The following is a 21343-nucleotide window of genomic DNA, read 5'->3' on the forward strand; positions in this document are numbered from 1 at the left end:
TCCAACAGCAATTATGATTTAATTGTATGAAAACCATTTATAGTCTTGTCTCTAAGGCCAATAAGGGCCAGTGAGCACTACACAGATGGGTTTCAGTGGAAGGAAGTAGGCCTGCGAACACCGCCGGTGTGTAGGGCTTGTTCTCCAAGAGCCACAGACCTCTGAAGAAAAGAAACTGCAGTGCTGCTGCATAAACCTTTAGTAGTGCGCTGATAGAGTGGAGAGCTTAATCTAACATCAGTACGGTATCAATTTGCTGCACAGCGACGAACCAGACAGATCTGTATCTCTTGAGGTACAGTTGCTCGGATGAACTCCAGGGCCTTCACGTGCCAGGCTGCTGCCATGCTGCTGAGCTCACATTACCCCCCAGCACTTCCTCTGATCACTGGCGAATACTCCAGCAGCTACAGTGAGCCAGCTCTCACTTATCTTCTCTAATTGATGTCGATGTCACTGTCACTGCCGCTGTCAGCATTGCTGTCCTTATTCAGTGCAGTCAGGTTACCCAAGGCTTCTCTTTAAGAAAAAGAAGTTATCATAGAGCTGCTCAACAGAGGCCAGGAAAAGGGATCCTAAAACTGCACTTAACTGTTCTGAGAACAAGGGAAAAAGTTCCAACAGCCCAATGTACAGGCTCCGTGACTTATAGGACAAATGAAATTACCATTAAGTAACCAAACCTGACTCTTTTTTTTTTTTGAGACACTCACTATGTAACCCTTGACTGGCCTGGTGATCTGTTGGCATCTACCTTCAGAGTCCTGGATTAAAGGTATGCACTGCCATACCCAGCTCATACCTGACCTTTTGTATGGTAAGAAGGAAATACAGAAGAAAGCAAGCTATTAACTAACATCTAAAGAGGCAGATGGGAAAATGGTTCACTCTAAGGTATACTCCACTTACTTTTCTTTTGGGTCGATTACAAAATCCGTGCTTACTCTTTGGGCAAGCCTCTCATAGTTGGACAAGCTAAAGGCACTTGCCAACTTCACAACCACAATGGCCTGAGCGGGACTACTGGATGCTTTTGCAATGTCCATAAACTCATTTAGTAACTCATTTCTGTAAAAGAAAGGCAAAATGTGAACAGTCCCTAGTAGAATTTAACCCTATTAGTCAAAGGTCTACTGGCAAGGTTCAGAATATGCTCATTAATCAAATCCTTGATAGCTTTGGATGCAAGTTACAGGAAGCCTAAGAGAGTCAAAGAAAACAAACATTTAATTTAACCCCAAAATGGGATCACTGAGCAGACAAAAAATTGTCTCATGATACCCTTGATGGTAGGAGATAGACTTCTTCCGTGCCTAACCAGAGTTCCCAAATGCACTGGTTTAGGTACATGAAGAAATTCCAAGCATCCACCTAAGAGTCAAAGCCCATGTAGCTAAGTCTACCCTGTATCAGGTGACACCTGTTGGTTTCAACTTACCTAGGGATCTTATTATGCTTTCTGAAAAGCTCCAACATTCGCCTGTGGAAAAGAAAATGGAAGTTAACTACAAACTCAAAAACAAAAGACAACCAGAGAAACTTATTCTCCTCTCAGATGCAGAGACTAAGTGTTCCTTTATTCTAAACCATCTGGAAAATTCTTAAAGAGACACCTGAGGGCACCACTGGTACACAGTCTTGGTATATGAGAATCAGCTCCACAAACTACACATCTATGTTACAACCTCCATAGGTAAAGCTGAGATGTGCCTAATTCTGAGAACTTCTGGTCTTGTCAGTTGTCCACCAGAGAAGGGTTATTCCCATACTTTAGTGTAGGTGGAAGAGCGGTATGACACAAGGCATGGGTCAGTCTGTCTTAAAACTCCACTATGAAGAATAGGCTCAGATTAAGGCAACAGTCTCATATATGTGAATGCCATCAGCTTGCCACATGCAAAGCAAAGGCAAAACACATACATTCAGCTCCCATGACTCAGCTGAGGTCCGTACCCCTGCGCCAATCATCACAGCCTGATTCAGGTGTGTGAAACCTATCTGATGCAAATAAAAGGCTTTTGTAACAGACATCACAGGTGCTAGCAGGTTGAGTGTCAATGAGCCAAATTTCAATGAGTAGTTGAGGCATCTTTTCCTAGAGAGTTAACAAGTACATTTTTGGACTGGCAGTAGATATTCTAATCAATGTCACAAGTGGCACAAACCCAAGATGGGCTCTTATTGAGATCGTGTTCAAAATGCTAGTTGCAGGGACTGAAGAAATGGCTCAGTGGTTAAGAGCACTGGCTGCTCTTGCAGAAGACCTAGGTTCAGTTCCTAACATACATGTGGCTCATAACAACCATCCTTAACTCCAGTTTCAGGAGCTCCAATGCCCTCTTCTGGCCTCAGGCATTGCATACAGGTGGTGCACATGTAGGCTAAATACTCAATACATACATACTTAGCCAGTGATCTATAAAAGCACATCCATCCATCCATCCATCCATCCATCCATCCATCCATCCATAATTCTCAGACCATCTGAACAACACCCTCTTTTCAAATACTAGCTTCATATTAGCCTTCTTCCTAAAGTTTGCTTTTCAGTGGTATTTACAAGTTCTCATAAAAATGTGTTTTCTGGTCTGGTTCCTTATAGACTATCTCTAAGACAAATAAGATAACATTTACCTATGGACCTGGGTAAATGTTTCAAATTAAGTATAAATATTTTATCTTGACTTGTGATCTATTACTCACCAGGCTTCCTGGGTTCTGCCACCTCTTAAGAAGAGGACAGCTGTACAGTTCAGAGAGTTGGCTGACCAATCAGGAGCAGTTTGCCTGGCATCGTGGGTTTCATACGTGGATTTGATATCAGCAGCACAGTCGGCAAAAGCCACCTGAAGCTGAGAGGCTCTAAAAGTCAGAACTGCCTAACCAGTCTGACAGGAATTTAAAATCAAGAGACTATCACATGTACCAACACACAAGAAATACAGAAAAGCAGCAGAGACCTGTCCTGGAATAATGAGATTAGCTATATGTTTCAAAGCTGAGTTTTCTCTAAAGACTTAAATTATTTGAGTATGTGTGTATATGTGTGCATGCCACAGGCTACCTGGGGAGGTCAGAATACAACTTGGAGTTGGTTTTCTTCTTCTACCAGGTAGGGCTCAGGAACAAATGTAAGTTGTCAAACTTGGCAGTAAGTGCCTTTTACCCACCAGGCCACATGGCAGGCTCTGAATCTTTTTTAGATGGAATTAAAAATAAAAAGATTTTAAAATTATTTTTTAATTTTAGGGGTGTGTGTGAGTGTATATATGAGTAGAGGCGCCCATGGGACCAGAAGCACTGGATTCCCTGGAGCTATGATTGTGAACCACCTGATAAAGGTGCTGGGAACCAAAGTGGTACCCTGGAAGAGGAGCAAGCACTTTTTAACTGTTGACATCATCTCTCCAGCCCTTGGAAATTTCTTCCTTTTAAAAATAAGCTATGGTCTGGAGAGACGACTCAGCAGTTAAGAGCACTGACTGTTCTTGCAGGACTTAGGTTCAGTTCCCAGTACCAACACAGTGAGTCAAAACTAGCTGACTCCAGTTCGAGGGGATCTGATACCCTCTTCGGGCCTCTACAGGTACCAGGCACACCCACAGAGCTCATACGAACATGCAGATAGAACACTGATATAAACATTAAAAATAAAGAACTCTGCCTTTCATTGTCAGGAGAGGAATTTTCCTGTTCTCTGCTTTGGACTACAAGAATGAGGCTAACTCTAATAATGGTATTCTGATAACAGTAATACATGTACACCCTAAAACTGGATTTGCATGCCAGAATATTCCATGATGATGGATAAAACCAGGGAAACTACTCTTAAAGGGGCTTCAATATTAGAAAAAAAAGAAAAACAAATCAGCAAGTACACATCTAATGAGGACCATGAAACTTGAGCTTCAAGACAGCCCTACCTGTGGTGGGTGCTTATCCCTGGCCATGAGCATCAAGATTTCTTCTCTTAGAGCATTACGAAAAGCGTGACCGTATTCTTTACTATCTTAAAGCAAAAGAAAATAATGCTGATCACCAAAATGTAAAACACTTGGCTGGCCTTTATCCATTGTTTACTCTTATCTTTTGGTGAGTGAACAAGTAAGTTGCTGATATCTGTTCTGGTTTATCCCAGGATTCCAGAAAAACAGTAGGAGATCCAGAGTTAAGAGCAGTGAAGGGGCTGGAGAGATGGCTCATTGTTAAGAGCACTGGCTGCTCATGCAGAGGACTGGGGTTCGGTTTCCAGCACCCACATGGCAGCTAACACCCATCAATAACTCCAGTTCTAGATGATCTGACGCCTTCTTCTGGCCTCTGCAGGCTTTGTATGCACAGGCGTACTTAGATACATGCAGGCAAAAACTTATACGTATAAACATAATTAGCATTGCCATTGGTTCTTACTGAACCAAAACCATCTACGATGCTAAGAGAGGGCCACAGGCTTTAAGGTAGGAGACCACCATTAAGGAATTAGGATCTGCCATGTTAATTCATGCTAATTGTGTTAATCAAAATGTAGTCACTGAAGTAAGATGCATTTGGACACAAAACCAACACTGACCTTTCCAAATCTGAGGAATCAGTTCTAATCGATTGGCTACATCCAAGGCTTGGAGAAGATCTATCAATACTTGGGAGTTGGGAAGGAATACCTGATTAAGAGAAATAGAAACGTAATTTTAAAGCATTTATCAGGAAAGACACCCACATATTCATCTACAAAGATAAAAGACAAGTAATGAATCATCTTACTGAAGGTATTAGGTCCTTATACCACTTTAAGGTAACATCAATTTGTTCCATTAAACAAATCAATTTGAAAAACTTTGAACTGTGGAGAGAAAAAGCATGTTTAGTTCAAAATCTGTATGTGCAAAAATAAGGTATGATTAGTGCAATTTCAGTTTATTACTAGTTTATCATGCAGAGATTATAAATATTTACGATTTCAGGCCAGTGCAATAGCTCAGAACAAAATTGGCATCCTGAGTTTAACCCACAGAATCCATGTAAAGATGAAAGCAGAGACTACTCCAAGACGTTTTCTGGCCCCCTCACTCGTGATGTGACACTCTTGCACTTACAAGCATATCACAGCATACATACATGCATACAGACAACAATAATAACACGAAAACTTCTAATTTCAAGTTACAAAGGTCAATGCTTGACCAAGGAGTGCTAACTGTGCTTAACCTTCCAACTAAAATCTTTTGATGCTCAACTGGCGATTTAGGTTTATCTCCTATACTCTCAGATGCTGGCAAGCAGTTACCTAATAAAGCGTTCCTATTAAAACTACTCAGCTACAAATCAAGGACTTAGACACATAGAAAACAATCCTCACACACAAAAGGCATTAAGTGTAATAAAGAAAATTAAAATCTCATAGCTGGGCATAGTGGTGCATGCCTTTAATTCCAGCACTCAGGAGGCAGGGGCAGGCAGATATCTGTGAGTTCAAAGCCAGACTAGTCTATATAGGGAGTTCCAGGCCAGCTGGGGCTACAGAGAGACCCTGTCTCAAAAGGCCAAAAATAAATAAAATCTCAAAACATACACAAAGACTGGCAATTCTACCATAGCTTTTTTGTTTTGAGACAGGGTCTCCTGTTACCCCAGGCTGCCCTTGATCTCAGAGATCCACCTGTCTCTGCTTCCCAAGTATTAGGATTAAAGGGGTGTGTCACCATGCCCGGTTTTACCATGGCTTTTTAACTTTTGTGTGTGCAGGTTTGCTTGCTCGTGCAGGTATGTGTGAAAACCAGGGACTGGTGTCAGGATGTCCTCAGTTGTTTCTCCATCCATCCATTCATCTATCTCCCCCCTCCCCCACTTCTCTGTCCAGGCACTCACTATGTAGCCCTGACTGCCCTCAAACTCAAAAGACCCTCTGCTTCTGCCTCTCAAGCACTGGGATTAAAGGTGCACAGCACCATACTGGGTTCTCCATCTTTTCTCATTTTTTGGAGACATGGTCTCACAGTAACCACAGCTTGCCTGAAACTTGCTGTGCAGGCGTCAATCTCTCAGAGCCTCCTGAATGCCATTAAAGCCATGTGCCACCACACTCAACTCTATCTTATTTTTTGAAGGAAGCGCTTCTTCACTGGGCTTAGCCATGACTGGCCAGCAAGCCTATTTCTACTTCCCACCCTGTGCTGGAATTAGACACAGGTCACCAGTAGGTGAGGGGGACTCAAACTCAGTACCTCATGCTTATATAGCAAGCACTGTACCCACTGAACCATCTCTTCAGTCCCAGTGCTTATAATTTCTAAGACCTCAATTATATGAACTATTAAGAAACAGGTATGTGGCCTAAAACTAGTGCTGAGATAGTCATTAAGATCCTCCAGTAAAGCCAGGCGTGGTGGTGCATACCTTTAACCCCAGCACTCTGGAGGCAGAGGCAGGAGACTCTCTTCGAGTCTGAGGCCAGCCTGGTCTACAAAGTCAGTTCCAGGCCAGCTACAGCTAGGGAGACCCTGTCTCAAAAAGACCAAAAATAAATAAATTAATAAAATAAATCTTAGAAAAAAGAAAAACTACCAACAACCAAAACCACAAAACTCAAAATAAACAAAACTGCTCAAAAAATAGTTGGGAGACCGTGTCTCAAAAAAGATCAAAAGACAAACAAAAAAACCCTTCCATTGCAGAATCTAGTAACTAATGAAAAGGGGGGTGCTGGAGAGATGGCTCATTGATTAAGAGTTTGCTATAAAATGATGAGGGCTGAAGGTTGGATCCCAGCAGCCACAAAATAAACCAGCATTCCTCACAAATGCCTGTAACTAGTTCAGAGGCACCACAGACAAGACGCTCACTGGGCTTGGTGGCTTCCATCCTAGCTGATAGGCAAGGCCAGGTTCAGAAAGAGATCCTGCCTCAGAAACAGGCAGAGAGTGATAGTGGACACCTGATGCCCTCTTCTGGCCTTTGTGTACATGCACGGTCATATACACACAGACACACAGATACAAATTAAATATTTTAAAAAAAACACAGTAAAGTAAAAGTATATATTTCCAACACACTTACTAATAGAAATTACGCCGAAAATCACGTCCTATGAATTTCCGGTTGTCTCCCGTGTTTAGAAGATTATGTACTTGGTAAGCAAGCTCTAGGTCTCTGAGAGAGGAACACTGAAAATGTGCACATAGTATTACTCTGTTTGTAAACTAAACAGTGACTCAAAACATAAAGAAAAAAGTATATATTTCTTCACATGAATATTTATGAGAGATTCAATTTATTGATAGCAAAAAGTTGTAAGAAATTGGGGGAGAGGAATAAACAGGCTTGTGAAATTTATAAAAATTTATTTTGGGACCAGGTATGGTGGCGCCCGCCTTTAATCTCAGCCGTCAGGAAGCAGAGGCCAACAGATTTCTCTGGTTCAAGGCCAGGTATGGTCTACATAGTGAGTAGTTCCATGCCAGCTGGGGCTGCCGGGAGACCCTGTCTCAAAAAGAACCCCCACCTCAAATTATTTTGGTTTAGCAATTCTATCACTGTACCAACAAAACCCTTGTGAAACAGTTCCAAGAACTAGCCCTGAAATTGTTAGCTCTCCTCTCCTATGAAATACTGTCACTGTCAAGAAATACACTCCCAGAGTGTTGTCTCCGAGCACCCATATATGAGCACTCAGATGAAAATTCCCAGAGGATACACTCTAAGCTGTCCATACAATCATCCTGAGGCAACACAATGCACTAATTCTAAAGCCATGGGAAATTTCTATGATGAACATAAAATGGAAAAGCAAAATAATCTATACTTTACAAAGTTCATAGGTAAATATGAATTATTCTGAAAGCTTTTCTAAATAGAGACGTGAAAGAAAGCAATAAAATAAAGAATAGATATATGATTTGAAAAGTATAAATTTTAGAGAAAGAAGAAAAGTAGAAGCAAAGACATGAACAGAAGGGGTAAGAAGTCAAAGAACATGAGAGAGCCCCCCAGCTACAGATAAAGTTAGAAAATAGACATGAACCTTCTTTGAAGTAATGAAAATAAGAAAGAAACAGTACTTACCACATTCATGGCTGACTGAAAAAACTTATCTGAAAAAGTTCACAAGAGATTTGATTGCAATGGATACAATATACTTTCAAATCAATACCACTAAGAAAAATCCTGGGAAGCTGGAAAGGTGGCTCAGCAGGTGGCTGCTCTTACAGAGGACCTGGGATGGGTTCCCAGCACCCACATGGCAGTTAAAAACTGTCCACAAGTCCAGTTCTAAGGGATCTGATGCCATCTTCTGGCCTCTGCAGGCACTGCATGCACATGGGGCATTTAACATACATCTAGGCAAAACACTCATAAACATAAAATATAGTAAAAATTTAAAAAGAAAAATACTGGCAACCAATAGGTCACATGCAAGATAAAGCTAAAGGAAAAAAAAAAAAAAACACAAAATAGGAAGTATGTAACAGTGCACTAGAGACATTTTGGCTTTCTATTAATAACCAACCCAGCTATTACTCATTCAACTTATCTTCAACACAAGGCCTCTACTGGCACTCATGCAGAAAAGCAGAAGCAATTGCTGTACATACCATCATCCAGGTCCTTGGGAGTAAACTTCTTTCCTGCCAATTCATTCATTATATCATATATGATGAAGGATGGCATTTTTGCATAGCTACCTGCAAAAACAGTTAGAAAGTAAATAGCTTTTTTCCAGGAGTCCATTTCTACCACCAACCAACCTCAGAGCCCTGTTCCAAAGGCCTCCTATTTATTGCTTCCATTGTTAGCCTAAGACTGACATAGAGTTGAGTAGGAACAAATGCTTACTAAAGGAAGCAATGTACCCTAGAGCACAAGTCTTTGTAAAATTTACAGCAATCATAGGGCTCTGTCCTTATGCTCCAGTAAGACTTTACCCCTCCTTCTTAGTCTCTTCATAAGCTCAAATTTCTTTGGAGTGGGGCAAATATTAGTACCTTCCCCCAACATATTTAGGAAAAATAATGCTATCTGTTGGCAATCATTTGTGATCCTTTTAAGTAGAATCAGATGAAAAGGCCAAGAAAAACAAACCATCAAATTAGTGGGTGGAGGCAGTTCTTAGAAATCCCTTGAGCCAGCCACAACAGTGCAAGTTATTAATCCCACCACTGGGAAGCTAAGGCAGGTAGCATATGCTTATTAATTCAGCACTAAGGTAGGAGGATCATATACTGGAGGTTGCTTGGGCCATATAGCAAGTTTAGGAAATTCTGTGCTACACAGTAAGACAATAAGGCCTCAAAATAGAAAAAAGGCAGCCAAACAGGCTAAAAAAAAATAAAAATCGCCTTTAACTAGTAAAAAAGACATGTATGTAGAACAATAAAATGGAACAGAACAGAGGATTCCATAATAAATTTATGCCAGCAAGGTTCAGGAAATATTGAAGACAGCCTCTTTTAAAAAAGGGGAAAACTGGATTTCTGTACGTATAAGAATCACGGGCTGGACAGATGGCTCAGTGGTTAAGAACACTTGACTGCTCTTGCAGAGGACTCAGGTTCAACTCCCAGCACCCACATGGCGGCCAACAACTGACCACACATAAATCCAGTTCCAGGGGAATCTGACACCCTCTTCTGACCTCCGCAGGCATTGCACAACATGAGTGCACTTACATACATGCAGGCAATACACTCATATATACAAAAACTAAAAATAATAAAATTTTGAAAGAAAAAGAATCAAACCAAAGCCTCTCTCATCTCATAAAATAATCAATTGAAAATGGGTTAAAGACTGCAAGACCTAAAACTGAAGCTTCTAGGAGAAACCATAGAGAAAACACTTCAAAACATAGTTGTATCCCAGGACCTTTCAAAAAGGACAATATCCCAGTTTATAACAACAAGAATTGTCAAATAAGTTTGCACTGAGCAAAAGCATCTGCACAGCAAAGGGAACAATTTACAGAGAAGAGATGCTCAACAGGATGGGACACAATCTTTGCAGGCATTACACTGGATGGGGGATTAATAACTAGAAGGACTCAAATGGACAGTTATCATCATAGTATAAATGGGCCATAAGTAAATGAAGAACTGCTTAGCACCCTTAGCCATCATATGCTGGTGAGGATGCAGAGAAACAGGAATCCTTTCATGTTGCTGATGGGAATATAAACTAGTAAGTCATTATGGAACCAAGGGAGAAGTTCTTAAAAAAGAAAATATAACTGCCATACTACCCAGCTATACCACTCTGGGCAGCACATGCTCTTAACTGTTAAGCCATTTTTCCAGCCCCAGGCCTGTCTTTTTGACATAGTTTCTGGGGATCAAACTCTAATCCTCATGTTTGCATAAAGAGCACTTTACTGACTGAGCTATCCTCAAACCTTTTCTTTTTTTTTGAGACAAAAGTCCACTCATGTAGCCCTGGCTGGCCTGGAGCTCTGTAGCCAAGATGACCTCATTCAAGTTCTGATCCTCTTGTCTCAGTCAATGAAGTTCTGAGATTAGAGGCAAGCACCACCATGCCTGGTATACATGATGGAGTTTCATTCTAGAACAACATTAAGTCATTTGCAGGAAAATGGACAGAACATGTTAAACAAAATTAAGACACATTCAAATATTGCATGTTTTCTCTCATAAACAAAACAGAGATTATAAACACACTATACATGCATACATATTTATATGTACGATGTGAAAGTAGAAGGGAGCCACTGTAGGTAGGAGGAAAGGACAGGAGGGTAGACAGAAGAATGAAAAACACCAGGCAATGTGGGAGATGGCAAGATGGTTCAGTGGGTAAAGGTACTTGGTGCCCAAGTCTGAGTTTGATTTCCAGAATCCACATGGTGGAAAGAATGAACTAATTCCTGCAATTTGTCCTAACCTCCACGTGTGAGCTCTGGCATTCTTGCATCCATTACACATACAAAATTAATAAATGTAAAAAAAGTCCTGCCCCACCCCCTTTTTCCAAAAGAAAGGACAAAGGTTAATATGAACAAAGTTCACCATATACTTGTGTGGCATGTCATAATGAAACCTATTATTGTGTATGGTCATAATATAATTGTGTAGTATAACTTATAATTTCCATTTAACATTCTCTATTTTATTACTTACATAACATTCTATTTTATATATAGTTCATTATTTTAAAGTCTCTCCTCTTTTTTTGGAGGCAGTCTCACTATGTAGACCAGCCTGGTCTGGAACTCACAGGAATCCATTCACGACTGCCTCTTCCAGCTGGAGAGGAATGAAAAGGAATGTCCTGGAGGGGAGGGGGCTGGAGTGTTAAAATGACTGAAATTCATTACATGAATGTACGAATCTGTCAAACAATAAACAAAAAAATGCCACAGAAGAAAGAAACAGATTTACAATTCAGAAACACTAGATTCTTCTTAATCTCACAATCCCATCATGAAAATTTAAGAGTATACAATTATCATGGCAATTATTTCTGTTGCCAAGATGAAGTCAGTTACCTGTATGCTTTTTTTCCTCCAGACAAAGAAAAACAAAAAATAAACAAAAAAGTTACCTACAGGTGAGAATGCAGACTTTGTGAAATTAGACCTACAACTGAAACATCGGGTTTCTTTCTGGTCTGCTTTTTAAAATTCTGTGCATCGGGGGGGTATAGAGGTCAGAGAACAATTTTGCAGGAGTTAGTTCTCTCCTTACATCATGTGGGTCTTGGGGATCAAACTCAGGTGACCAGACTTGGTGGGAAACACCTTTACTAACTTTTGTTGCTTTTGTAAAGCCTATCATAGGAAGGACAGATTAGAACTGTTACTTCAGAACTAAACGGCGTTTTCTCTGAGGGACAAATAGGACTCAAAAAATTAGTTTTCTTTTTAAAAGAATTATTATTTATTTTTTTTATGTGTATGAGTGTTTGGCCTGCATGTTAAGTATACCCATATCATGCAATGCTCATGGAGGCCAGAAGAGGGTATTAAACCCCCCAGAACTGGAGTTCCAGATGGTGAAATAGTAGCCAGGGCTCTTAACTGCTGAGCCATCTCTCCAGCCCCACAAAAGATTCTTGAATGCCCACTATGTGCTTTCCAGGTATGGTACAAGGCATTCTACATAAGACATTTCATTACTGCATCCAACAGTATTATTTGGTAGGTATCTAGCTCATCAGGCATGTTTCACCCCAAAATCCATTACATAGAACAATTTTCCAAGGTGCTAAATGAATTTTAAGGTCCTCTTAAAGGGCCCAAACTTTCTTCTGGAGCAATAATGCTCACCAACTCTCTGGAAAGAGAAATGTTCTATACTTGAACCACTGAATACACAAGTCACTAACCATACATGGATGCTGAACCCTAATGTCACAATTGTTTTTTTATATAAAATCTAATTATATATGACTAGATGGTCATCATATTTTGTAGTACAGCTCTAGAGACCAAAAGGAACCCTAAACTAAAATATATCCTATCCATTCCTCTTCTTATTTTAAGAATGTTAGTATATTTTGTAGCCCTCACCCAGTTTATATATCACAATAAGGTTAATACCCTACCCTCAAGAATAACCAGAACTGTAAATATTACTATTTTTTGAAGGAGGACGGAACATGGTCTTACATGCCTCTAACCTTTGATTCTTCTGCCTTAGCTTCTTAAGTACTGGTACTACAATTATAGGCAGGCAACACCATGCCTGGCTGAATTCTCTGTTCTTAATTCACTATGTGGAGAAAATACTTCAACAATTAATTACATAAACTTCATACAGGCCACTTTTCCATATAAATTAATGTAAGGTTACACATACCTTGATAAAACAGCTGAATAATATGATGGTATGTTGCAAGTGAGGGTTCTCAAATTACCAGGTAGAAAGAAAAAAACAGAAAAATAGAGTAAAAACATAGCTATCCAAAATAAAACTCAATCGGGCACAATAGTAATACTTACCCAAAAGACATATTTCTATTCTTCTGAAGACATTATTATATCATCTATTCATATATAGACACACATATATGTCTGCTGTCAAGACAACATTACTTTATACTTAGTATTAATGTAATTCATCACTGACAACAGTAAAGCAAAATAAAGTAAATTAATTTCCAACCAATCTTCAACTAAGTAATTACTGAAATAGCCATAATACACTAGCACATAATTTGTGTTAGAATTCCTAATTATGCTAAAAACTATTCTGGAATCTAAAACTAGTTAAGAAGGCAATTCCCTTCAGAATTAAGACATCTACAGAAAGATTTTAAATGTTAAATTCACTGTAAAAGTAACTGTAAACAGTTAATAAAGGCACTTTCATCATCATGTACTCATCCCTTGGTATCTGTGGGGAACTGAAGCTAGAATCCCATTCTGATGCTCAAGTAACTTAAATAAAATGGCACGTAGTATTTGATAACTTCAAATCATTTCTTTTGTCCACCCCCCCAAATCATTTCTAGATCACCTGCAACATCTATCACAACATAAATGCTGTGCAAATAGTTCTAGAATTGTTTAGGGAATAATGACCAAAAAGGTCTACATATTTAGATCTATTTTTTGCAGAACTGTTGATCTGTGGTTGAATCAGTGGATAAAAAGGGTCAAATGAACAGTTAAATGTGACAGAAGGTCTTTTTCAGACAGGGTCTCCCCGTAGCCCAAGCTGGCCTGGACCTCTGCTATGTGGACCAGGCTGGCTTTGAGCTCACAAAGATCCGCCTGCCTCTGCCTCCAGAGTGCTGGGATTAAAGGTGTGTACCACCATGCCCGGCTTAGATACTTCTAGCTTTTGTGGTTGAGACCAGTGGGCAGCGCAGTCTCTTATTCTATGAGGGCTCCAGACACACCCTTACCTATTCCAATGGATTTCATTTCACGTAAAGTCTGCAAGGCTGGCAATCTTCCAAGTGAATAAAATTTCCGGAGAAATTTCAGCATGGCATTAAAAGTCTGCAGATTTGGTTTAACATTCTGTGCAACCATATGTTTCAGCAGATCCTGGGTGAATCCAAAGCAGGAAATAATTTTTATTATAGGGTAATTTGTCAAAAAGTGTTTCAAACCACAGGCAGTCTGAAACGGATTAGTCAAGAGATCCCAAGGTATTTGGTAACTACCCGCTTTAAAAAACAAACAGTCTGACATGGTGGCCCCATGACTTTAATCCCAACACTTGGGAGGCGGAGGTGGGTGGAGCCTGTGCATTCAAAGACAGCTGGTCAATACAGTAAGTCAAGGCTCTACAGTAAAACCCACTCTCAAAAAACAAAACAATGAACAAACAAAAACCTAAAAGAAAACAAACAAAAGAAAAACACTAAGAAAAAAACTGCTTGCTACTAAGCAAGCCCAGTGATCCAATCTTTTAGAAAAGCTCCCCAATCCTATGATCCACTCGATGAATGTGAGGAGACTGCAGGCTTCTACAACTGTAAATTAACCCCTTCCCCCCTGGGGGGGAAAAATCCAAATTACGTGTAAAGTATCCCAAGTCTTCCTGAAGTCTAAGTCTTTGGTCAACCAACCTTTTCCTCTCATGGGTCAGAAAAAGCCTGTGTTACAGGGCTGTTGGCAGGGCAGTGAGCAGCTGCTAAAAGCACTGACTGCCAGTGATGCTTAAGGAATGCTGCCTCTACATCCATCTTTCTAGTGAAAACCTACTGGGAAACAATCAAGATATTTCCTTACCAGTATATTATTCCACTTTTCCTCAAATTTCTCATTTAGTACAAATGTTTTTGCTTCAATCAATGCATTGAAGGTATACACATCAGCTGTAAAAGGAAATTAACAAAACTTGAGATTGAAAATTTGCCTCAAAACAGCTGAGTTAAATTAGAAAAAAAAGGTGATTCTTCTGTGTCTCTTGGCTCATCTCCACAATCCTTAAAACTGCACCTGTATTCCCATTTTAATCACTAGTGCCATAAAAGACAAAATATGGGCCAATGACCAAGGAAAGATTCAAAGATCTCACTGACTTCTGTTAGAAGAGGCAGGAGATAGGGGAGTCTTCAAACTCACCACGAAGTCTGTTATTTAATAACTCGGTATACAATTTCAATGCCTGCGCATGAGCTCGGTGCTGGAGAGGAAAAAAGAAAACATCAAATTCCTTCATTACATACCTATTGCTCCACAGCTGGGAACATGAGCAAATAAAACAGAGGCAGCTCCCATTCATAAGGAGCTTATAGTCTAGTGTAGTGAGGAGACACCAGAACAAGTCTGGAAACATTTTCAGTTGTCACAGTGAGGATGAGGCAGAAGTATGTTAATCACATCTATTGAAAGGAAGCCAGGGTGACTGAAACATCTTAAAATATAGGAAAGCTTCCTGTAACAGATCCTTTTATCCAAAATGCTAGTACAGAGGCTGGAGAGGTGACTCAGCAGTTAAGACTGCAACTGCTCAATCATGAAGACGAGTTCAGACCTTCGCAGCCAGATCAGGCGGCTCACAACCACCTGTAACTCCAGCTTCAAGGGATCAGGTGCCTTCTTCTAGCCTCCATGGGCACCACCCCCACATGTAACATACACACACAGAAGTGCATACACATGCATTAAAAAAAAACCCCACAAACTTTTAATACAGGTTGAGCATTCCTAATCCAAAATCTGAAACGCTGCTAAGCTCAATTTTTTTCTGAGAACTCACATAAAGTCTTAAGTTAAAATTTCTAAACTTGACCTATGTAATAGGTCACAAAACATAGGCCCACAAAAAAATATTACATAATGATCTTCATGCTGTGCTGTGGTAGGTGCCTGTGATTCCAAAGTATTCTGGAGGCTGAGGGAGGAGGTGGGAGAATTGTGAGCCTGAGGCCAGTCTAGGCAACTTTAGACTCTGCCTCAAGAAAAAAAAAAAAAAGAGAATTGCTTTTGATGGGCATGGTGGAGCAAGCCTTTAATCCCATCCGTCAGGCAGCAGATCTCTGTGAGTTCTAGGTCTGCCAGGGCTACAAAGTGAGACCCTGTCTCAAAAAAAATATAATTGTTTTCATGTGATGTGTAAGAAGCATATATGAAACAACAGAGATCATGTTTAGACTTGACCTCATCTATCAAATATCACAACATATACACAAAGACATTCTAAATCTAAACCTGAAACACTACTTTTGGTCTCAAGCATTACACCACCTGTGCTTGGGCATTTTGGTTGTTAGCCTGAGTCTTTAATGGCTATGCCATCTCTCCAGCCCACCACCTGTACTTGGGAAGTTGAGAAACACCAACTCAATGGACCTTCAAGGTAAAAATAGTGTCTATGTACCTTCACCATTCCTTGGATCATTGTGCAGTAGGAATAAGCATTCTTCTCTGGCATTAGAGCAAAGATTCTCTCAGCATTGTTTTGTGCTCTAGAAACAACAGAATATAAATCTCTGTGAGAATGAAGCCAGCCTGGTCTATACAGCAAGTTTCAGGCCAGAAGGGCTATGTGGAAACCCTAACTCAAAAAAAGAAAAAATAAATAAATAAAAAAACCAAAAAAACCCCAAAACAAACCAATCCCCAAAAAACTCCACAAAAACCTTTCAGAATTAGGAATATATATCCCAAGGTAGAACTACCAATGAAACTAAAATGGAAGGAAAACAACAAAAATTACAACCAGGTCAAACATTAAATGTACGTCTGACAGGACATAAAGACCTTATGAAAAAAGGACCAGGGAGCAGTGGTGCAGGCCTGTAATCCCAGGCCCTGGAAAGCAGAGCCAGGAGGATTCCAAGTCTGAAGCTAGGCTGGGGTACGTAGCAAGACTCAGCTTGAATGAACTAAAAAAAGGAAGGTTTAAAACAAATACCAAGTATGGAATACTTCTGCACAATGAAAACGAATTCTATTTTAGATTACCACAGGATGACGCCTTCAGAAATGACAATGTATTTTTTCATGTGCCATAAAAAATTCCCGTAATACAAGGGTCTAATCTAAGTATGTAACATACTTCCAAAGACCAGCCTTCGTCTTGGATGTTTGGTTACTTTCCTCTGTGGCCTCTTCCTAGAATAGACCATTAAAAGAAATAAAGGTAAGACAATAAGTCTGTTTGCTCACAGACTACTTAAAATCAGAAAAGCACAGGAAATTCAGAAAATGGAAATACAGATCTAGCAAAAGGCAAAAAGAAACCCAAAGTAATGTTAGAACAAAAGTTGGCTCTTAAACAAGGTTGAAAGTAAAAAACAACACAGAGACTATACAACTGGCTTGACCCACGAAAAATACTGCTCACAACAGGAGTGAAACAAGAGAAGCTGATATACACTTAAAGTGTTTAACACTAACTAAAGAAGATTTTCAAACACTAAGATCCTGTCCTTACTGAGAAGACAAGCTTCTGGAAAGAGGCAAAAAAGAGAGGCCTGGCTGGGCATGGTGGTACATGACTTTAATCCCAGCACTAGGGAGGCAGAGGCAGGAGCATCTCTGTGAGTTCAAGGCCAGTCTGGTCTACATGGTGAGTTCCTGGCCAGCAGGGGCTACAGGGAGACCCTGTCTCAAAAAGACCAGGAAAAAGGCGGGGTGGGGGGGTGGCTTGACAGGCATTGTAGAAAGCAATGTGGCCTCAGTAGCCTGATGTTTCAGGAATGAGGGGTGGGCATAGAGGGCCAGCCCAACTGGGGCTTCAGAACATGCTGTGCAACACCAGGTTTCTCACTGCCTATGCACTTTAGAAGGCTTAGGCTTCTCTGTATAAAAATTATCCATGCTTAATGGATAAAAACCAGGAAGAAAACCCATATAACCACCATCTTGGAACACTTTTGGGGATGGCATACAGTTCCAAACATGAAATTCATTTGTCATATTAAACTTAAAGACACATGAAGGTAATTTCATACAATAGCTTCTGCATGCTTGAGTTTTGAATGTAAATAATCACATAAGGCAAGGGATGGGCTTCGCCACTTAAAAGTTATCAAAACTCCAGTTTTTGGAGCATTTCAGATATTAAATTTGGAAGATTTTAGATTATGGATATTCAACACTTTCTTTTTCACGTGAAACATATTCTATACCAATCAGAGCCACACCAATGCTCTAATGGTTACTCAACTTTCTTACCATAATCAGATTATCCACTACAGGATTTCTATACTGTTTTCAGTATCTTTACAATTACAGGTATAAATCCACACTTTAATAGTAGTGTCATATACATACCTCTATTCACTTGGTACACAGGATTCCTTGCAATCTGTCTGTAGAAGTGAAGCTCCTAAGCTTGGACATAGGCTACTACTCTACCTATAGGCAATACGTGGTACAAGCCAAGCATGCTTCCTCTTTCTCTATCCACATATGTATGAACTTTTATTTAAATTTTATTTATTTATTTATTTTGGTCTTTTTGAGACAGGGTCTCCCTGTAGCCCTACCTGGCCTGGAACTCACTATGTAGACCAGGCAGGCCTTGAACTCACAGAGATCTGCCTGCCTCTGCCTCCCAAGTGCTGGGATTAAAGACGAGTGCCACCACGCCTGGCCATTTTATTTATTATTTTATGTGTATGCATGTATTGCCTACATGTTGGTAAGGCACCCGCCCATGGCGGACCGAAGAGGCTGTCGGATCCCCTGGAACTGGAGTTATAGGCAGTTATTAGGTGCCACGTGGGTGCTGGGATTCAATCCCAGGTCTTCAGCAAGAACAACCAGTGTTCTTAATCACTGAGCCATCTCTCCAGCCCCTTGAATTTTTAAAATGTACTGTATGTATGATGTGTGAGCATGGAACTCTATGTGCCATGATATACATACGGAGGTCAGAGGACAACTTTGGTGAGTTTGATTCTTTCCTTCCTCCTTTTTATGGGTTCTAGGGTTTGAAATCAGATCCTTAGGCTTGTATAGAAAGTGCCTTTACCCACTGAGCTATCTCAGTGGCCCCAAATGTATGACTTTTGAGAGAAGAGGTCAGGGACAAAACCATGGAATCTTTCCTTGGCCATTACATATCACACTGTCATCATAATGACAGAGGGCTGGCCCAAACTTTTCTGGTCAGAACTTTGCCTAAATATATGGCAGATGAAGACAAAAGGGGAAGTAACAATAATTGTTCCATCTTTAGTCATCAAGGAAACAGAAACAACTACAGTAAGATTCTACCTCACTCCAGTCATAAACAACAAATGCTGGTGAGAATACAAAAGAAACTTTTATATAATGCAGGTGGAAATATAAATTAGTGTGAACACTATGGAAAGCAATTCGGTTCCTTAAAATAGTAAAAACATAACCACCATTTGACCTAGCTGTATTATTCCTGAGTGTACATACACAGACACAGTAGAAAACAGCACACTGCAAAATCTGTATACCTCCATTTAATGTGGCACTCTTCACAACTGCCAAGTTCTAGACACATGGCACATAACCCTTGACAAATTTTTTATTTTAGAAATTTAAAAAAGAAGCTGGGCGTGGTGGCGCACACCTATAATCCCAGTACTTGGGAGGCAGAGGCAGGCGGATCTCTGTGAGTTCGAGGCCACCCTGGTCTACAAAGTGAGTTCCAGGCCAGGTGGGGCTACAGGGAGACCCTGTCTCAAAAAGACCAAAAAAAAAAAAAAAAAAAAAAAAAAAAAGTTGAAACTTTTTTTTTTTCTTACCAAGTCTTCTGACTGTTCAGTTTGTTGAAAATAATAATCAGTTGGGGGTTCTTGGTCACCATAGTAACACAATAAATCCAAGAGACTGTTAGTGGTTTCAAGAGAGACAGCGGTTCCTACAGTTAGGAGAGGAAAAGAAAGAAGCCCTCAAACATTCAAGAACTAAAGCCCATTAGATTAAAAATTTTCAGTTTTTCTATAAATAGTAGCTTTCTTGTCTGTATAACTGATACCTACTTCCAAGTCTGATCCTATGCTTACTTATTTTAGACATACATGTTCTTAGATGACTATCATAGTTTTAACTATCATCTGCACAACGCATACTATATAAACTATTTCCACTTAAATACCCTAGACCAGATACATTGAGTAATATATAGAATTATTATACTCAGGCCCTCACTAAAAATATACTTGCAACTATTAGTATAATTGCCTAATTGTAGAAGCTATAAAACACTTATTCATTTGATTCCCAGTACCTCAAATATAAATAATAATGATAATAAAACTACTGCTCAAAACACTATGTTTCCATGTTGTCACTAAAAGCAGAGAAAAGAGCAAAAGAAAGAAAAGTGGAAGACATATTTATTAAGCTGGGCATGGAAGCCAATGCCTATAATTCTAGAACTCAAGAGACTGAGGCAGAAAGACCAGGAGTTCAAAGCTATCCTTGACTCTACAGTTTGAGGCTAGATTGAGCTACACGAGACCCTGTCTCAGTAAGAACTGTGTTATTATAATGCAGATTTCAATGCCCACGTTCAATAAGCAGAAGTATAACCTCATGAGTACAAAATCTGGTGTTGTATGTCTGATGCTAGTGGGCTACATGCTAAAATTCTTAAAGTTTTAAGCAATTGTGTCCATGTGTGTTCGTATACTTTTGTCCTGTAAAGACAGGGTCTCACTATGCAGCCCTGGTTGGTGTAGAACTCCCCAAGATCTGCTTGTCCCTGCCTCCAAAGTGCTAGGATTTTTAAACAGGCCCTGCTATTAAGTATATTTTTATCGAATTCACTGAACAGCAGTCAGAACTCCAAATACTCAAACAGCTGACTTTGATATGACCATATGTACATTCTTTCAGTAACTTATCAGTCATGCTATATGATGTACATTTCCTGGAGGATCATCCAGATCTAATTCAAAGCACAACTAGATGGTAATTAGAGGCTCTGAGAAATTATATACCTGCTCCAAGGCTATACAATGTGTGGCAGATCTACACCAATATCCAAGTCTGCCACCTCAGTTCAGCATTCTTTCTTCTTAAAGTATTTGTGTTTTATGGGGTCCTGTCTTCTCAATACTTAAAAAGCACAGCAAAACTGCAATCAGTATGCATAAGGTTAAAAAACCAGAAACCAAGGAAGAATGGGAACATAATTTACCAGTGCTTGTGGTAGTTTTTTTTTTTCTCCAACTTTACATAAAGTAAAAACTCCTGGAAAGAGGGATCTAAAATCTATTGAGGAATTGCCTCCATCAGACTGCCCTGTGGGCATTTTCTCATTTGCTAATTGATATAAAAGGTCCAGCCCACTGTGGACAGTGCCATCAGAAAGGTGGGTTAGGGCTGTATAAGAAAGGTAGCTGAGTTAAACCAGGAAGCAAGCCAATAAGCAGCGTTCCTCCACGGTCTCTGCTTCAATTTCTGCCTCTAGGTTCCTGCCCTGGCTTTCCTCCATGACTAGACTAT

At 39.9% G+C, this 21343-nt stretch overlaps 1 protein-coding gene and 1 non-coding gene across 3 annotated transcripts in view; both read right to left on the minus strand.

Annotated features, from left to right (window-relative positions):
- Ptcd3 (pentatricopeptide repeat domain 3) overlaps positions 1 to 21343 on the minus strand; it is a 35013-nt gene continuing 13670 nt past the window's right edge. For both annotated transcript variants that reach the window (XM_008836746.3, XM_029565195.1), the window contains 17 exons: positions 19636 to 19751; positions 16965 to 17020; positions 16284 to 16371; positions 15026 to 15086; positions 14690 to 14775; positions 13855 to 13999; positions 12804 to 12851; positions 8589 to 8678; positions 8059 to 8087; positions 7054 to 7160; positions 4762 to 4840; positions 4571 to 4661; positions 3924 to 4009; positions 2704 to 2852; positions 1439 to 1480; positions 910 to 1068; positions 1 to 519 (listed from right to left, as the gene is read on the minus strand). In XM_008836746.3, the coding sequence (XP_008834968.1) occupies positions 438 to 519; positions 910 to 1068; positions 1439 to 1480; positions 2704 to 2852; positions 3924 to 4009; positions 4571 to 4661; positions 4762 to 4840; positions 7054 to 7160; positions 8059 to 8087; positions 8589 to 8678; positions 12804 to 12851; positions 13855 to 13999; positions 14690 to 14775; positions 15026 to 15086; positions 16284 to 16371; positions 16965 to 17020; positions 19636 to 19751 (1514 nt within the window). In that variant the 3' untranslated portion in view covers positions 1 to 437. The remainder of the gene's footprint in view (positions 520 to 909; positions 1069 to 1438; positions 1481 to 2703; positions 2853 to 3923; positions 4010 to 4570; positions 4662 to 4761; positions 4841 to 7053; positions 7161 to 8058; positions 8088 to 8588; positions 8679 to 12803; positions 12852 to 13854; positions 14000 to 14689; positions 14776 to 15025; positions 15087 to 16283; positions 16372 to 16964; positions 17021 to 19635; positions 19752 to 21343) is intronic.
- LOC115071010 lies at positions 1841 to 1977 on the minus strand. Its single transcript, XR_003850109.1, has one exon. It is a non-coding gene; the product is annotated as a small nucleolar RNA SNORD94 (small nucleolar RNA).

Source organism: Nannospalax galili, unplaced genomic scaffold (genome assembly GCF_000622305.1).
Source record: "Nannospalax galili isolate Female #2095 unplaced genomic scaffold, S.galili_v1.0 scaffold138, whole genome shotgun sequence".
NCBI classification, from domain to species: domain Eukaryota; kingdom Metazoa; phylum Chordata; class Mammalia; order Rodentia; family Spalacidae; genus Nannospalax; species Nannospalax galili.